The sequence below is a fragment of the Tenrec ecaudatus genome, unplaced genomic scaffold, assembly GCF_050624435.1.
Source record: "Tenrec ecaudatus isolate mTenEca1 unplaced genomic scaffold, mTenEca1.hap1 Scaffold_548, whole genome shotgun sequence".
Lineage (NCBI taxonomy): Eukaryota > Metazoa > Chordata > Mammalia > Afrosoricida > Tenrecidae > Tenrec > Tenrec ecaudatus.
The window spans coordinates 906,903-922,631 of NW_027459459.1; the positions used below are offsets into that span (position 1 = coordinate 906,903).

Genomic DNA, 15,729 nt, shown 5'->3' on the forward strand with positions numbered 1-15,729 from the left:
CCAGTATCCACTGCACTTAGAACAGTAACTACGGTCACATAGACTAGGCCACTATACTTTGATAATGGCATTAATTTCCTTTGCAACCATATTTATTTTAAACCAGGTTTCCCAGAGCTTGCCCCTGTGTCCTTTTGGAGAGTGGGGTTTTTAAATGTTATTTACACTGCATTTAGGTGATAAAATTATTACTAACAAAAGTCCAACTTTGACTGAGTTCCTGCTATTAGTCTAAGTAGCCATAGTAACAGCAACAACAACAACAAGAGTTAATATCTGGAACGCTGGTATGATTTTTTTATAATAATTTACTACATTTTCATTGTCTTATCAACTCTAGCATAAACATCCAATACATGATCAAATTAACATGGCCTTAAAGAAAAAGGAACAGAACTCTTAGGAACACAGAATCCTGTAGTTCCTGGGGGGGGGGGCAAGAGGAGAGTTTAGCTGCATGGGCACTAGGTTAAACTTTCAACTGAGCTCTTTACATCTGTAGGGAGAACTGAAGGAGTGCATTGAAATGCAAATATGTACCAGGGGTATAAGAAATCAGTTATGGGTCAAGCAGAAACATCTGGTCTTTTTAAGAGTCCTGTTAATTTGAAAGCACTGACCAAAACAAACTCAGTTCCACCAAATATATTTTGGCATGGCTCAAAAACCAGCATTAGTTGGAGGTATTTATTTTACCGCAGCAAGATTTATCAGTAGTGATGTACAATTTACAGTATTGATATTTTGATATAATAAGCTTTTTTCTCAGCATATGAAGATATACCTTCTATGCCTTTCCCCATATTTGATGATAGTGGGGTTTTTAATGGTTAATCTATATTCTTTATAATATATGGGAAAATGATGGAAAGGGGTTTAAATTATCCATACCTAATGTTACGATTTATCAAGTGACTAATTTATGGGAGACCTTAACTATCATGCAACTATTGAGGCATTTCGGTATTTTATTTATATAACGTGACCTCATAAAACAGAACTTTGGTGAAGTTCCCGTCTCTGAGAGACTAGCAGTTTCTCTTGAGAGTTTCCAGGCACCATAAGCTCAGGTCTAGGGATCAGAAAACCAGAGTTCAAACTCAGCTCTTCACTGACAAGCCTGGGGATCCCAAGTGCGCTGGACTGCTGAGCCTTCGTTTTTGCCGTTGTGAGAATCACTGGGGATCTCCCATCAGTCATTTCCAGCACACCTTTAATCAAGTTGTTTGCATTTTTAAGTTTGTTATGTTTCTACTACTTTGTTATTTTTTAACTCTCACCTGTTCTAGTCATTTAAGTAATCATTTGCTTTAAACGCAATGAGTCAGGGGAAGAGCAAGAATCTTATTCTTTCATTAAAATATACCTAAGAACCTCGTACTACCAGACACTTATTTATGGTAGATTATATTCCCCGCACGTGGTCGAGTGTTGTTTAACACATTTACTCATAGGCACCTAGGAGCCCTGGTGGCATGGTACTCACTCATTGGTCTGCTAAACACTAGGTCAACGGTTCGAATCAGTGCTCTGAGGAGACAGACAGACAGGGCTTTCTACTCTGGTACACAGTTACAGTCTCATGAACTCATGAACTCACAGGAGCAGTTCTACTCTGTCTACTCTGTCCTGCAGGGTCTCTGTGAGTCAGACTTGAGTCTCTGGAAGTGAATGAGTCATGGGCACCTGATGCAATACTGTGAGAGTATGGTATCATTATGGATTTATTATTGTTATTATTCCCAAGTCAGGGGATATATATGGGCTCTACCAAGCCTTGCTGCCTGAACTCAAATCCCTGCTTTGTCGGTTCATCATGTAATCACAGTCAAGATACCTGACTTCCCGATGCTCCCCTTTTCCCATCTGTCAAACTCGGGATATCAGCTCCTATCCTACAGGGCTGCTGTGGGGTTGATAGAACTTAGATAGAGGTCATCAGGTTCAGAAATATTGGCTTAGCTAAATTAAACAACTTCACCAAACCATAAAGTTTTGGAGGAACTGGTGCAATTCGCACCTGTTCTGTTGGATTCTTAAGCACAAACTCTAAACAAGTGAAGGAAAGTTTTTTAAGGCACTAATAAGTAGAATACTGACCAATCTAAAAGGCATCAAAGGCACTCGGCTTTGAAGACTAACTAGCCGTGTTTTCTCCCCCTTCACCACTAGAGACATCTCCAGGGGCAATAACTCTAGGAAAAGCCACTGGAATGACCATGCCTTGATCCTCAAACTGCAGCTCCCGGCGGCGGGGCACTCTTGGCAGCGTGTACCATGCCAACCACCCCTCCAGCCTCTCCGGCCTTGAGCTGTACTAGGCAGGGCTGTGAACTTGACGTTCTACTTTTAGAAAACTTTACGCAGCCAAAGCCCATCTTCTGCCAAGCGTTTGCCAGGGGACGAAGAGTCAGACAGGGTGGACCTGGTAAGAGGAATTTGCCAATACCTTAACGGAGAGGCTCTGCTATGTTGGCCTTAAGCGCTCAGTCATTTTCTTTAGAGGATAACTTGTTAGCCTTTTACTGTCAATCTGGCATCGCTCAAATTACACATTCCCCTTAGAAAAGCAGCAGCACTGGGAGTGGGAATCTATTCTAAGGCCCAGCAAGCTTACCCCAGGAGAAGGTCCCAACTATGCAAGGGGGGCGGAATTCCCTGTTTGGCACTGAGTGAGTGAGTGAGTTTGCGGAGCGGACGGGCTTTGGGGACGGGCTTTGGGCTTTGGGGAGTAGAGGGTTTGGGCTGGTGACTTTACGCCGCCACCCCTTGCTTCCCAGAGGGAATGGGACCGAGTCTGGGGGGTGGGTGGCAGGCAGCCCAGAGGGTCCTGAGGGTCCCGCGCCGCGGGGCCCCGCCCCTCCCTACCTTCTCTCCCCGTGGAGCACGTAGGAGCTGCGGAAGAAGCCCAGGAGCTCGTTTTCAATGAGGGCATTGTAGACGATCTTCAGGTTGTAATTCCTCTGGGCGTCCAAGGTCCGGTTCAGCACCACCACCAAGACCTGGGTCTGTGGGTAGAGGAAAAAGCCGGCCACGGGCACGGCCCCAGCCACGCGGTCCTCGGCCACCTGCACCTTCTCGACGGCCACCCGGGAGGCGTGCAGCACGACGTAGCGGGTGGCGTTCCGGCACGCTATCTCCACGTTCACCTCGCCGGCGAAGGTGAAGTTCTCCATGAAGGCGGTGAGCATCAGATTGTAGTGCAGCGGCTTGAGGTGGCCCGACAAGCGCAACTGGGTCCAGGGGCGCCGCGGCTCGCGCTCCTCCTCCGATGGTGGCTGGGCGGACGGGGTCGCCGGCGTCGCCTGGCCGGCCGCTTCGGACGGCGCCGAGCCCTCGCCCGCGGGGTGGTTGCGCGGGGCGGCTCCCGGGAGGCTGGCGTTGCGGTCACGCGCGGGGGAGCCCGCGGGGCCGCCGTCGGCGCCGGGCGCGCCGCACTCGTCGAACCGCAAGCTGAGCAGCACGGCGAGCATGGTGACGGCGAGCAGCGCCACGAGGGACACGGCGAAGGCCAGCACAAGCCGTTTGTGCACCGTGATGTGGCGCTCCGTGGTGCGGGGTCGCACGCCCACCGAGTCCGCCCACGGGTCCGAGGGCCCCCTGCCGCCCGGCCGGGGCGCGGCGGCGGCGGCCTCCCCCATGGTGGCCTGCGAGGGTGAGCGGCTCTCCGCGGCCCCCTCCTCTGCCCTCTTCTTCTTCCTCCTCTTCTTTTTCTTCTTCTTCTTTTCCTTCTCCTCCTCCTGCTCCCCCCGCTCGCGGTCCAGGGCCATCACGCCGCCTCCTCCGCCTCCTCCCCCGCCCTCCCCAGCACCTCCCGCGGGCGGGCGCCCCGAGCCCCCTCCGGCGCGGGCATCCGGCAGCGCACGCGGGCCCGCGGCGCGACGCCGCCTGGCAGCCGGGAGCCTCCGGCCCGCGCTCTCGCAGGACGGGCGCCCGCCCGGGGCGCGGGCCGCCCCGACTGCCCCCGGGAGCCCCGCCTCCCCCCGGGCCGTGCCGCCCGGGGCGGGCTCGCGGACGCGCCCAACTTGGAAGGCGCCGCCGCCGGCCGCCGGCGCGCTACTTCCTGGGCGGGGTCCGGGCGCCCCCTGCGCGCCCGCCGCTCCCGCCGGGCCCTCCCCTGCGCCGCGCTCTCCGCGGGAGCCCGTCCGCCGGCCCCGGGCTGCGCGCCACTGCGAGGCGGACGCCGAGCGAGGGTCCCGCGGGGGGAAGTTAGGGCTCCCGCTTTCGCCCCCCACTCCGGTGTCGCCGGGGCGTTCAGTGCTCCTCCGGGTGGGCTGCGCTGGCGGCGGCGGCGGCGGCCCCGGGGCGCCCCAGACCAGCACCCCGCAGAAGGGCCCGAGAGGATGGCCAGGAGGGACCGACTGGAGCGCCGGCGCCGGAGGAAGTCCGGGAGCTTCGGAGCCCTTCCGGGAATCTGCCCTGGAGACTCCTTCTTCGCCACCCTGGACACTTTAAGCCGCGGTGGCGGCCAACGTCTCCAGCTTGCCAACCGGACAGCCAACCGCCCTCCCTGGTTTGGATGTGGCTCTGCCCTCCGCAGATGGCAAGTAAGCGCTGAGCGCCCGGCCGGGCCACCCCCTGCAGGTAGCTGGAGCTTCCGGCTGGCTTGGTATCCCCGTGGGGAGAGCTGGAGTGAGTGAGTGAGTGAGTGAGTGAGTGAGTGAGTGAGTGTGTGTGTGTGTGTGTGTGTGTGTGTGTGCGCGTGTGTGTGTGTGTGCGCGCACACAGGCTCGGGTCTATCCCCGTGGGGAGAGCTGGAGTGAGTGAGTGAGTGAGTGTGTGTGTGTGTGTGTGTGTGTGTGTGTGTGTGTGCGCGCGTGTGTGTGTGTGTGCGCGCACACAGGCTCGGGTCTATATTGCCAAAGCTACTCTAGCTGCCTTCAGGGACTGAACACCTATTACCCCCCCCCACCCCACCCGAACATCCCCCCCTCCCCTAGAAAGGCAAAGGAGGCGAGAGCGCTCGGCGGCAGGGAAGGCAGGAGAGGGGAGCGGCTGAAAGGCAGAGGCAGGCACGGGAGATTAGAGAGCTTTTCCCCGCTCTGTCACAGCAGACACCCACCGCCACAGAGGGGGTTGCTGAGCCGCCTGCAAGAACTACATTGTAAATCTTCAGCGAAACAAGCCCCGCAGCCACTCCTCTCCCGGAATCTCGAGCCCCACCGCGCTGTCCAAGGATCTGTATTGCCTTCGGCGGTGAACCCCCTGGAGGAAAAGAAGATCCTGTTGGGGAGATTTGGCCTGTCTCAGATTTCACATCAGGCTCACCAGAGGATTTGGAGAGCTGTATGTAAATTGAGATAAATTCTCCATAGACTGTCGACATATATTATACAGTATGATGTGTGCAGGTGTGCAGTACTAAAGTGTGGTTAGCAAGGAAGCATTGGAGTCCTCTGGCTGTACAAGCTAGAGAGAGAATTTCCCTCCCGTATCTTTAGAGTTGAGAAATGATAAAAACATAATACCTAAACATAACATCCAGGACCATATACTTGAGACAGAACAACAGGGTTCAGAGCCCCAATACTTCAGACTTGCTGGAGGAGTAAACAAAGCAATGCTATAATTGGTCGGCATTTTTTCCCCGCTTCACCCAGTCAAGATGACTCTTGTGCAGTTTTTCGGTGTTATCTTGAAGATTGTTACAAAAATGTGTTTGGAAATAAACTTTGTTAAGAATGGTTATAATAGGCCAATATTTATCAAGGCACGGAGCGGCGTTGGCTGGCTGTGGACACATGTCTGCACGGGGAAGTTCTGAACGGTGGTGCAGAGTTTCTATGAGTGTGCATGGGCTGTGCAGGAATAGCTCGAATTGGAAGAATATTCAGAGGACAGCCCCAATAAAATTAACATCCAGGAGGCAGGGGACTGGTGTTTAATAAAGCGAAGTGTTACTGGCTTTAGAGTCCATAAAAATAGTTTTCACAATATAAAGAGAATTCCTCTTATATGTGTCTTTCAAGTCTTCAAATCCTCAAGGCATTTAAAATGAATCGATATTTATAATTAAATATAAAGTGTACTGATTATGTTCAAAATTATTTTCCTTACAAAAAGCAACATGTAGTGCTACTGCAGAGCTGAAAAGGTACGATGACCTTAAAATATGACCAAAAGACAAGAGATCAAGTACACATCAACTTTGTCCTAACAACAATTATAGAAATGCAACCCATCGTGCTAAATCTCTTTTCCATTTTTCCCAGATGGAATACATGCCCAGTGCTATACATTCTAAATGTCCATTTAAGCTGCTTGAAAATGATGAAGAGAAAATGTTCTAGGGTGGCTTTTTAAAAGCATGTTGTATGTGGGCCGTTAGCAAAACCAAGGGAAAATGCCACATTCTGTTCAAGTTACTTTTTTCTGCTCTGTTTTTACATCGCTGTGCTCTTGCTGCCCATATGTATCTGGCTAAATGCATTGGAAGAAGCAAGGCGCAGCGTTACCTATTTTGCTTTCATAGCATCACACAGCAGGGGAACGGAATGGTGGGACCCTTCTCAGATCACCTGACCTCAGGTTTTAATCTGCCAATTCAGGTTATTGATCTGAAGTCCATGGATTCATCACACGTTGATGATCAGAAAGGTCTGGAACCATTCGCTGGGGTCTGACAGCCGCCACCTAATGAAGAAGTTTACACACTCAGTATTGCTCTGAAGTGCTAGTCGTCATGAAAAGATGGGGCACATTTCCGTTCTTTATGCCTTTTCAATGTGTTCATGTTCTTTTCAGTGCTACAACAAGGAAACTCTCAGATATTTTGAGATAAAGAATATATATGTACCAATTAGTAAAGGCTTTACTAAATGTGACTGAATTAATAAATGATTTTTTTGAAATTCAAGTAGACTGGACATGACCTCTTAATGCACTGATTCCCCAAATGTAGCCTCACTCAATAAATTGACTATCAAGGTCAAGTGTATGGATATTTCTGCCTTTCAGATCAATGTTATAAAAGCATCCTAGTGAGGTTTTGTTTGATTTTATGGTGTTGTGTTTTCTGAAAGTGTTTTAGCACCCTCACCCTCAGAAGCAGGGTCTTTGGAAAAATAGTAATATCTTCTTAGAACCTGCTATTTCTATCCTGTGTTTCTGTTAGATTGTATGTCCAACAAAAATATCAAGAAATAATACCCTGATATTTCTACCAAGGAATATTGGTGTTATGGGCCTTCTGTGTTGTGAGTCACTGGGATAAAGACACTTTTGACTGGGCCAGTTCTGGAGCCATGCATTTCCCTAGGGAAATATCGAGCTTTCCAAGTACATGATGTTTTTTCTCAGAAACACATTTATTTGTTTGAATAATATTATGATTTTTCCAGTGAAGTCAATTTTGTGGCCCTAGTTGACTTGTAAAAAGGGAAACAGTCTGAATATTTAATATTCATGAGTCCAAAGAGAAGTTATTTTTAATTAAATTTATACTTCACCTTGTCCCTGTAAATGATCAAAATGAACTGCCTTTCGTGAATGTGCTGGCTTCAGAGCAGAGACTTTATGCTTTAATTGTTTACACCTGAGCTCTTTTTGCTCTCCTTTGGAAACTGGTTTGTATGGTGAGGTGCAATTTAAGTGCCCTTGGATTCTCGGCCCCTTCAAGTGCGATTACTGCTTCTCATCCAGAAGCAGCTGTTGCTCAGGAGAAAGAGCTAGATAGAGCCCGAGTCAGCCCCAGCTGCTTACACAACCTAAGTCCAGTGACTGAATGAGCTCAGTTTTGGGGGTGACTGACTGTGGAGAAGTGGGACTAGGCAAACGCTACTAGTTCTTAACTTTTATGAAAGACTTAGAAACTGATATATTACCCTCTCTGCTTTCAATAGATTTCTCAATTATCTCCATTGAGAAATTTTTAATTTTTACCTTTTTAATGGGTAAAGAGACACTATAAAATGTTTAATAGCAAATATGATATGGATTGAATTAAAAGGTGGAAGCCCTCATCCTTGTATCGAAATGTGACCCTGTTTGGAAATGAGGTTTGTCACTTAGGAATGAGAGAGGACTCTGATTCCATCTGAGAGACGGTTTCTAAAAGAGGAGAGCAGGCGAGAGGATAAAGTCACTCGAGGAAGAGGGCCGCCATGTAAAGATGCATTTCAAAGCCCAGTCACTGAGAAGCGCCCAGAGCCTGCGGAAACTGGAAGAGGAAAGGAAAGATCTTGCTCTAGAGCTGAGGGAGCATGGTTCTTCCAATACCCTGGATTTGAACTCCTAACCTCCACAACTAACTTCAAGACAATCTCTGTTCTTTAAGCCATCTATGTAATGGAGCAGTGGAGCAGAGAGGAAGGATCAAACCTTCCCCACACTGGCAGTCAAACAGGGTCGATGCGTGTGCTGTGAGGGCTGAGGTCCTGCAGACCACACGCAATTGGGGGCCATGCTGACATGAATATGGAGAAGCTGGTTACCGCCATGTGACAACAGAAAAATGAAAACACAAATTTGTTTGAATAATATTATGATTTTTCCGTGAAGTCAATTTTGTGGCCCTAGTTGACTTGTAAAAATGGAAACAGTCTGAATATTTAATATTCATGAGTCCAAAGAGAAGTTGTTTTTAATTAAATTTATACTTCACCTGTCCCTGTAAATGATCAAAATGAACTGCCTTTCGTGAAATTGTGATGAAATTTTTATTTTGGAAAAATTCATATTATTGTCTGGTTTATTAATCTTTTCATATTGCACAACTTGTTGATTTCACATGTGGCGCCACTGCACCTGTCAGCAGTGGTGAGGGATTTCCACAAGAACAACCCTGGTGGGTAGAACGTTCCTCACCATCTTGAGGATGGAAAGAGAATTGGTTAAAATTAGCCCTAATATGGAAACATGGAAATGTCCATGATGTGAGTAGTTTGTCACTATAGATAAGGCCTTTGATTTAACTGGGAGTTGTCTGACTTCTGTTTGTTTTTAAAGACCTATGTGAATAGAAATTACATCTAAATGTCATTGTCTTTTGTTCCTCACATAAACATTGGTGAAACTATGGAATTGTCCCTTAATCCCTTAATGCATTAATATGTTTACTTGTTGTAGGCCATTGAATCAATCTCAAGTCAAGTCAAAGCAACTCCATGGAGCCAAGTAGAACACGTGGTCAGGGTCCCTAAGCTATAATCTCTGGGGAAGCAAATCTGATTGCCAGGTCTTTTGTGGAGCAGAAGGTAGGTTTGAACTTTTCAAATAACTTTCAAGCTGTCATTACCCCACCCCCACTAGCATTGCTATAGAATTATTGAAAGTCTTCTGATTATTCTTGCATCAAAACAAGGTTAAGTCTAAGCAGAAAATAGATGGGAAATGTAAGGAAAAATCTGACCAAATATCCAGGGTTTTTCCCAATCAAGCATTGAAAACTATACGCACAGAAGAGATAACTGGGATCTCTGGAAAGTTATGTTTCCACCAAGGTGGGGTGTTGGGGGGTCCTAATCAAGGAGGCCTGGTGGCACAACAATTAAATGCTTCACTGCTAACAGCAAGCTCTTTGGTTCAAACCCATCCAGTAACACCACAGAAGAAAAGACCTAGGAATCTGCTCCAGTAATGCATCCGGCCTAGCAAGCCCTATCGGGCAGTTCTGCTCTGGCTTACAGGATCACTATGAGTTGGAATCAACTCAGTAACACACACAGTTGGCTATAGTCCCCGGGTAGTGCAGTTACAGATACAGCTGCTAACCAAATCACTGACAGCGAATCCTCCAGAGGCATAGCAGAAGAAAGGCCTGTTAATGTATACTACCCCCTCCACCACCACCATCCCCCCAAAAAAACATTGATGAAGCACTGTGGAGCTCAGTTCCACTCTGACACTGGATCAATGACAACTTAAAACTTCAGTGTTTGCTCTGGGTTCTTTGTTTTATAAGCTCAGGAGGCAAACTCTATAAAAAGGCAAAGTATGTACTGTGGAAATCTTATATATTTATAAAGCTTGCAAGCATAATAGGCACCAGATTTTACACACAGAACAGAAATTGGGTCATTTTCTAGGGATACATTATGTTGAACTAGTCTGAACTAACTAGTCTACTAGCTGAAGAAAGGAAAACTATAAGATACCAACATATTTTTGTCATGAACTTAAGTTGTTCAAATACATAACTATGACAAGAATTAATTATGTAAGAATTAGGTAATGGTAAAGGTTTATCGAGGACTTTCTCAAGCTGAAAGAACATTTCAGGCCTCCAACTGCAATGTTGAAAGATTGAATGGACAAAAATTCAACAAAACAAAGTAACAAAATAATAAGGAAGGAATCGAGAGCCAAAAAAATTGATCAACCAATGTTCAGTTCACGCCAGGAGAGAACAGCTGATCAAGAACTGACAGTACTGAAAAAAGAAGTCCAAGTTACACTGAAGGCATCAGCGAAAACAAGGCTCTGGGAATTGTGCAGTTAACAGATAGCAATTGAGCTGTTTTGTCAAACAGATAATACTGTAAGCACACATTCACCTACAGCAAGAAATGGGAAAGAGAGACACCTGCTCCACTGACTGGGAAAGACTCACATCTGTGCCAGTTCCCAAGAAAGGTAATTCGGCTCACTCTGGCAACTATCCACCAATATATTAGTACAAGTAAGCTTTCACTGGAAATATTCTTAAGTGGGCATAGCAGTACATTGACAGACAACTGCCAGAGATTCAAGCTAGATTTAGAGAAAGGTGGAGAATGATGGATATTATGGCTGATGGCAGATGGAGCTTACAGAAAAGCAGAAAATACAAATAAGAAGTCAACCTGTGTTTTATTGATTACACAAAGGCATTCAACTGTGTGGATCATAACAAATTATGGATAACTTTGCGAAGAATGGAAATTCCAAAAGACTTCATATTGCTCCTATTGAGCCTGTGTGCAGACAAAGAGGCTGTACCAGAACAAGAGGATAGCGCATCGTTTAAAATCAGGACTAAGTTACTGGAAGGGCTGTATGCTTTCATCATCCTTACTCCATCTGTGTGCTCAGCCAGTAACCTGAGAAACTGAACTCAGGATTACAGGAAGGCACGTTAACAGCCTGCTATGTGCAGATCATGTACCCTAGCTGGTTAAAAGTAAAGAAGATTGAAAGCACGTACTGATGACTAACAAAGAACGCAGCCTTCAATGTGGATTTCCCTTCGGCATCAAGAAAACACAGGCCCTCGCAGCATAAGCAACACCATGATAAAGAGAGCAGTATGGGAGTGCCAACGATCTCATTTTAACTGAGTGCACCGTCAATGTCCACGGAAGCAGCAGGCAGGGAGCCAAACGACATACCGAACTGGGAATAGCTGTTGCAAAAGACCTATGAAAGGTGTTCAAAAGGCGGGTTCCTCTTTGATGACTAAGGGGAGCCTGACCACAGCCATGGTATTTTCAGTCCCTTGTGGTCAATGAATAAAGAAAACCGAAGGAAAATTGTTACCTTTGATTGCGGTCTTGGTGAAGATCATACTGTGGCCTATAAGAAGAAGCACACCGGTCCTGGAAGAAGTGCAGCCAGAAGGCTCCCTAGAGGCAAGCATGGTGAAATGTCACCTGACGCACATTGGACATGGTATCAGGAGAGACCCGATCAATGGTAACTTCGAACTTCAGTGTAAACTAGAGAGGCAGCAAGACAATGGGAAGAACCTCAGATAAAGCGGCGCCCCAGCCGCAGCACTAATGTGAAACAGAGCAATGCTGTGAGGTGGTGCGGCATTGCTGTACATGCAGTCCCTGTGTGTCAGAACCAGCTCCGCAACTAACAACACCGAGAACTTGCCACGTGCCCTATGGTTGTTGAGCGACTTTAGAATATCTCATTTATCGTGAAAATGACCCCAATAGGATCATTGCTACCATGTTCCCTATTTGAAAAAAATGAGACTGAAAGAAATTAATGTGCCTAAACTAATTTAATTAGTTGGTGACTGTCTTAGGTTTCTAAGGCTCAGATCACATCATAAACTGTGGTTAACATATTAGTACAGAAATGTTATCCCATAATTTTAGAAGCTAGAAGTCTAATTCAATGTGTAGACCAGGCCATAGCCCTTCCCCCCCACTCCAAGTCTCTAAGACAGTGGTTCTCAACCTTCCTAAGGCTGCGACCTTTTAATACAGTCCCTCACATGTGACCCCCTCCCAACCACATAATTATTTCTGTTGCTACTTCATGGCTGTAATGTTGATACTGTTACGAACCAGGCAACCCCTTTGAAAGGGCCCTTTGATCCCCAAAAAGGTCACGACCCACAGGTTGCGAACTGCTACTCTTAAGATCTTTTGTTAAGAACCATATGGTCATATGGTTTGATGCAGAAAAGGCATTTGACAACATCCACCCCTTATTCCTGATGAAAACAATCAACAAAATGGGAATTAGATGGGAAATTTCTCAACACAATTAAGGCCATAGATTATAAACCAAAGGCCACTCTCTTCATCAATGTAGGAAAGCGGCAAAGATCCCCGCCTAGTGAGTGGGAATCGGACAGAGACTCATCACTCTTATTATTCAACCTTGTGCTGGAATGATTAGCCAGAGCTATTGGACAGTCAAAGGAAATCAAAGAATGTGGATTGGCAAGGAAGAAGTCAAAGTCTCACTACTTGAAGATTATATGATTTTATACATAGAAAATCCCCCAAACATTCAGAAAATTGTTAGAAACAATCTGAGGAGACTCAGCAACGTGGCAGGATACAAGATTAACATACACATAATCTGATCCCTGTGTGCTAATGAGAGCAATACGGGAAGAATATGAGAAAAAGGAATCAAGTAAACAATACTAGTTACAATATCCACACAAACAATGAGACGTACTTAGGAATAAAGGATAAGCCTCACCAGAAAAACCTAGGACGTGTACAGCGAAACTATGCTTCTACAAGAAGCCGAAAGAGAACCACTTAAAGAATATTTATGAATACAATTGCAATTCAGATCCGGACTCCACATGCATTCTTTAACGACATGAAGAAGACACTACTAACTTCATGTGGTAAGGAAAGATACCCAGGAGGTATAAAAATAAATAATACTTAAGAAAAGCAAAGGAGGAGGCTTCGCCCTTCTGGACCTCACAACCCATTGTACAGCCACATTATCGAAAACGTCCTGGTACTGGCACAATGACACTGGTACATAGACTTGTTGAACCAAATCGAGATGCCAGAAATAAATCCTTCCACCTAAAGAAAATTTATCTTCAAAAAAGGTCCTAAAACCATCAAATGGCATTAGATAAATTAGATTTCCATTTTGTAGAAGAATGAAACAAGACCTGTCACCCCATGAACAGAAACATACTTAAGATGGATCAAAGACCTAAAAGTAAAACCCAGAGCCATAAAGTCATCGGTAAGAAATCAAGCTGAGAATAAAAATTCCATAGGACCTGGTAATCTCGCTGCTGGGTGTAAATCATAAAGAAGTAAGAGCCTTACCAGGAGCAGACATAAGCACATCCATGTTCAATGCAACACTGTAAGCTGGAACAAGAAGATGGAAAAAACCTAAGTGTAGAAGAACGGATAAAGAAACTGACACAAACACACAATAGAATAGTATGCATCACTAAAACTACCAACACCAAACCACAAATCATGTCCTGGCATATGGAACTAGAGAATATGATGATGCATGAAATTAGCCGTCACAAACGGAGAAGTGTGATATGAGACCACTCTTATAACGAGGGGGGAAACCAAGATGAGGACTTCCATGCTAAAGGGAACAGGCTTTGGAATTTGGGAGGCCATGGAGGAAAGACAAAGCAATGGGCTAGGCTGTTAACAGGTGTTTCATTAGGTGAAATGGAATAAGGCGGTCCACAAGAGGGAGAAGAGAAATCGAGTGGATGAAGGGTGAACTATTGGGACTTTGATTAGTAGTTTAAATTGTTGAATACAAAGTTAGTGATCTGAAAATTAAACACGCACCTAATTTACAATAAATATTGTTTCATGAGTTTTCAAAATTTTTTAAAAATTTAACATTTTTAAAATTGAAAAATTCACGGGTTGTCAGATGCATCCTCACATGGCTGCCCTAAGTCCGTGCTGCTCCTCTTTTACGAGAACACCAGCCACACAGGATTAGAACCCACGCTGCTCCAGGATGACCTCATGCCAACCGAGGGCGTCTGCAAGAATCCTATGTGCTAAAAAGCTACCGTCATACCTAGCAAGGGTTAGAACTGCAACATACCTTTGTGAGAGCCCTTTTCAATCAACAGCTGTGGCAATGCTCAGATTCCAAATCAGGTCATGTTGTTCTGTAACTTCTACAGGTAACCATAATGCTATCCTGTTCTCAGAAAGGTAAGCAACTGTAACAAGTCTGAGTGCATAGCTGAAACTCTTTATATAAGTTATGAAGTTGGTGAGACACTGAACTAGGAGTGTAGGGCAGAACCAGACAGCTCTGAGCTCTACTCTTACTAGCGTACAGAAGTGCTACCTGGGTGTTTGTTACGTGAAGTGAATAAATAGAGAATAGTGTAGTGTGACCCTCCGCAGAATAATTATAATTTTATAAAATAATGATTATAGAAAGCACAGCATTATCCATCCTGGATTGAGAACTAAGTAGTTGAAAGAGTTGACGATAGCTTATTTTCATACTGCAGAACAAGCAGTTTATGTGCTTTACAAATCTTAACTTGTGGATGCATTAAAAATATTCCCCTTTGACCCAAGATGGTTTGACAGATCAAATTTACACGATTTGAACGGCGCCTCACCACTTTCAAACCACAGTCAGTATCTGCATAAAAGACATACTGAGTGTAAACGCACATAAAGGTGAAACACATCCTGCTTTAGTGCCTCCACGTACTCTAATCTGTAAATGTTAATCTTTCTTACAGTAATTTATCCCATCTCTTTACATTAATAGAAAAAAATCATCACAGCCCCTTATTTGATATATAAATATAACTATACTAAGTAGAATATTAAATCTAGCTATCAGATGATCATTGTGGATAAATTGACAAAAATATGGTGAATTAGTGTAGTATTAAAATACAGCTAACATGGAAGTCATATGCCTAGGTGTGATTTTTTTAAAAGCTGATTTTGGCACACGGTGTCTTATTTTTAATATTGTAATATTAAACCCTGTTCTTGCATAGTCAGCTTCCTGGTCAAGGACATTTTAATGTCTGTGTCAGAAGCAGACTTTCTGCTAGAAAATAGTTCATGACGAACATGCAAAATAATGCTAAAAATTTAAATCACATTGTCAACTACACTAAATTCCTACCGGGATACTAGGCAAAGGAGTTGTGCTTAGATGTCAGTCCACTATGTCTGTGTGAAGGTGCAGAGGTGGAGTCCAACCTATCCCTCAGGTCACAGCCTGAGGATGCCTCATTAGGGTATGGCCTTTTGCAAGCGAGGCAGGAAGAACTCCCTCTCTTGCCCTTGACTGGCCTCCTTGCTGGGACTCTGCCTGCCACCAAGGGCAGCACCCTGTGGTTCTCCAGAGAACTGTTGGCGCCCCACCTTGCTTCCGTCGACCTTGGATCCCAGTGTTCACAGGCTGATGTCCCTGCGTCCCGCTTCACTTTTCGGTGTCATCAGTCTTGGGCTACCAGAGTCTGAAGAGGACCACGGGCGTTGGTTGGACTGGGCTGGAATGATTTCTTAATATATAATTTTATCTTGATAGAAAGTTCTTTTTATAAATATCTGAGTGTCACTG

General features: G+C 45.5%; 1 protein-coding gene across 8 annotated transcripts in view; it reads right to left on the reverse strand.

The window, feature by feature from the left end:
• The window catches only part of LOC142436717 (thyrotropin-releasing hormone-degrading ectoenzyme-like), a 425,143-nt gene extending 421,358 nt beyond the window's left edge, over window positions 1–3,785 (reverse strand). For all 8 annotated transcript variants that reach the window (XM_075540200.1, XM_075540194.1, XM_075540196.1 and 5 more), the window contains exon 1: window positions 2,869–3,785. In XM_075540200.1, the coding sequence (XP_075396315.1) occupies window positions 2,869–3,770 (902 nt within the window). In that variant the 5' untranslated portion in view covers window positions 3,771–3,785. The remainder of the gene's footprint in view (window positions 1–2,868) is intronic.
• Between the last annotated feature and the right edge of the window lie 11,944 nt (window positions 3,786–15,729).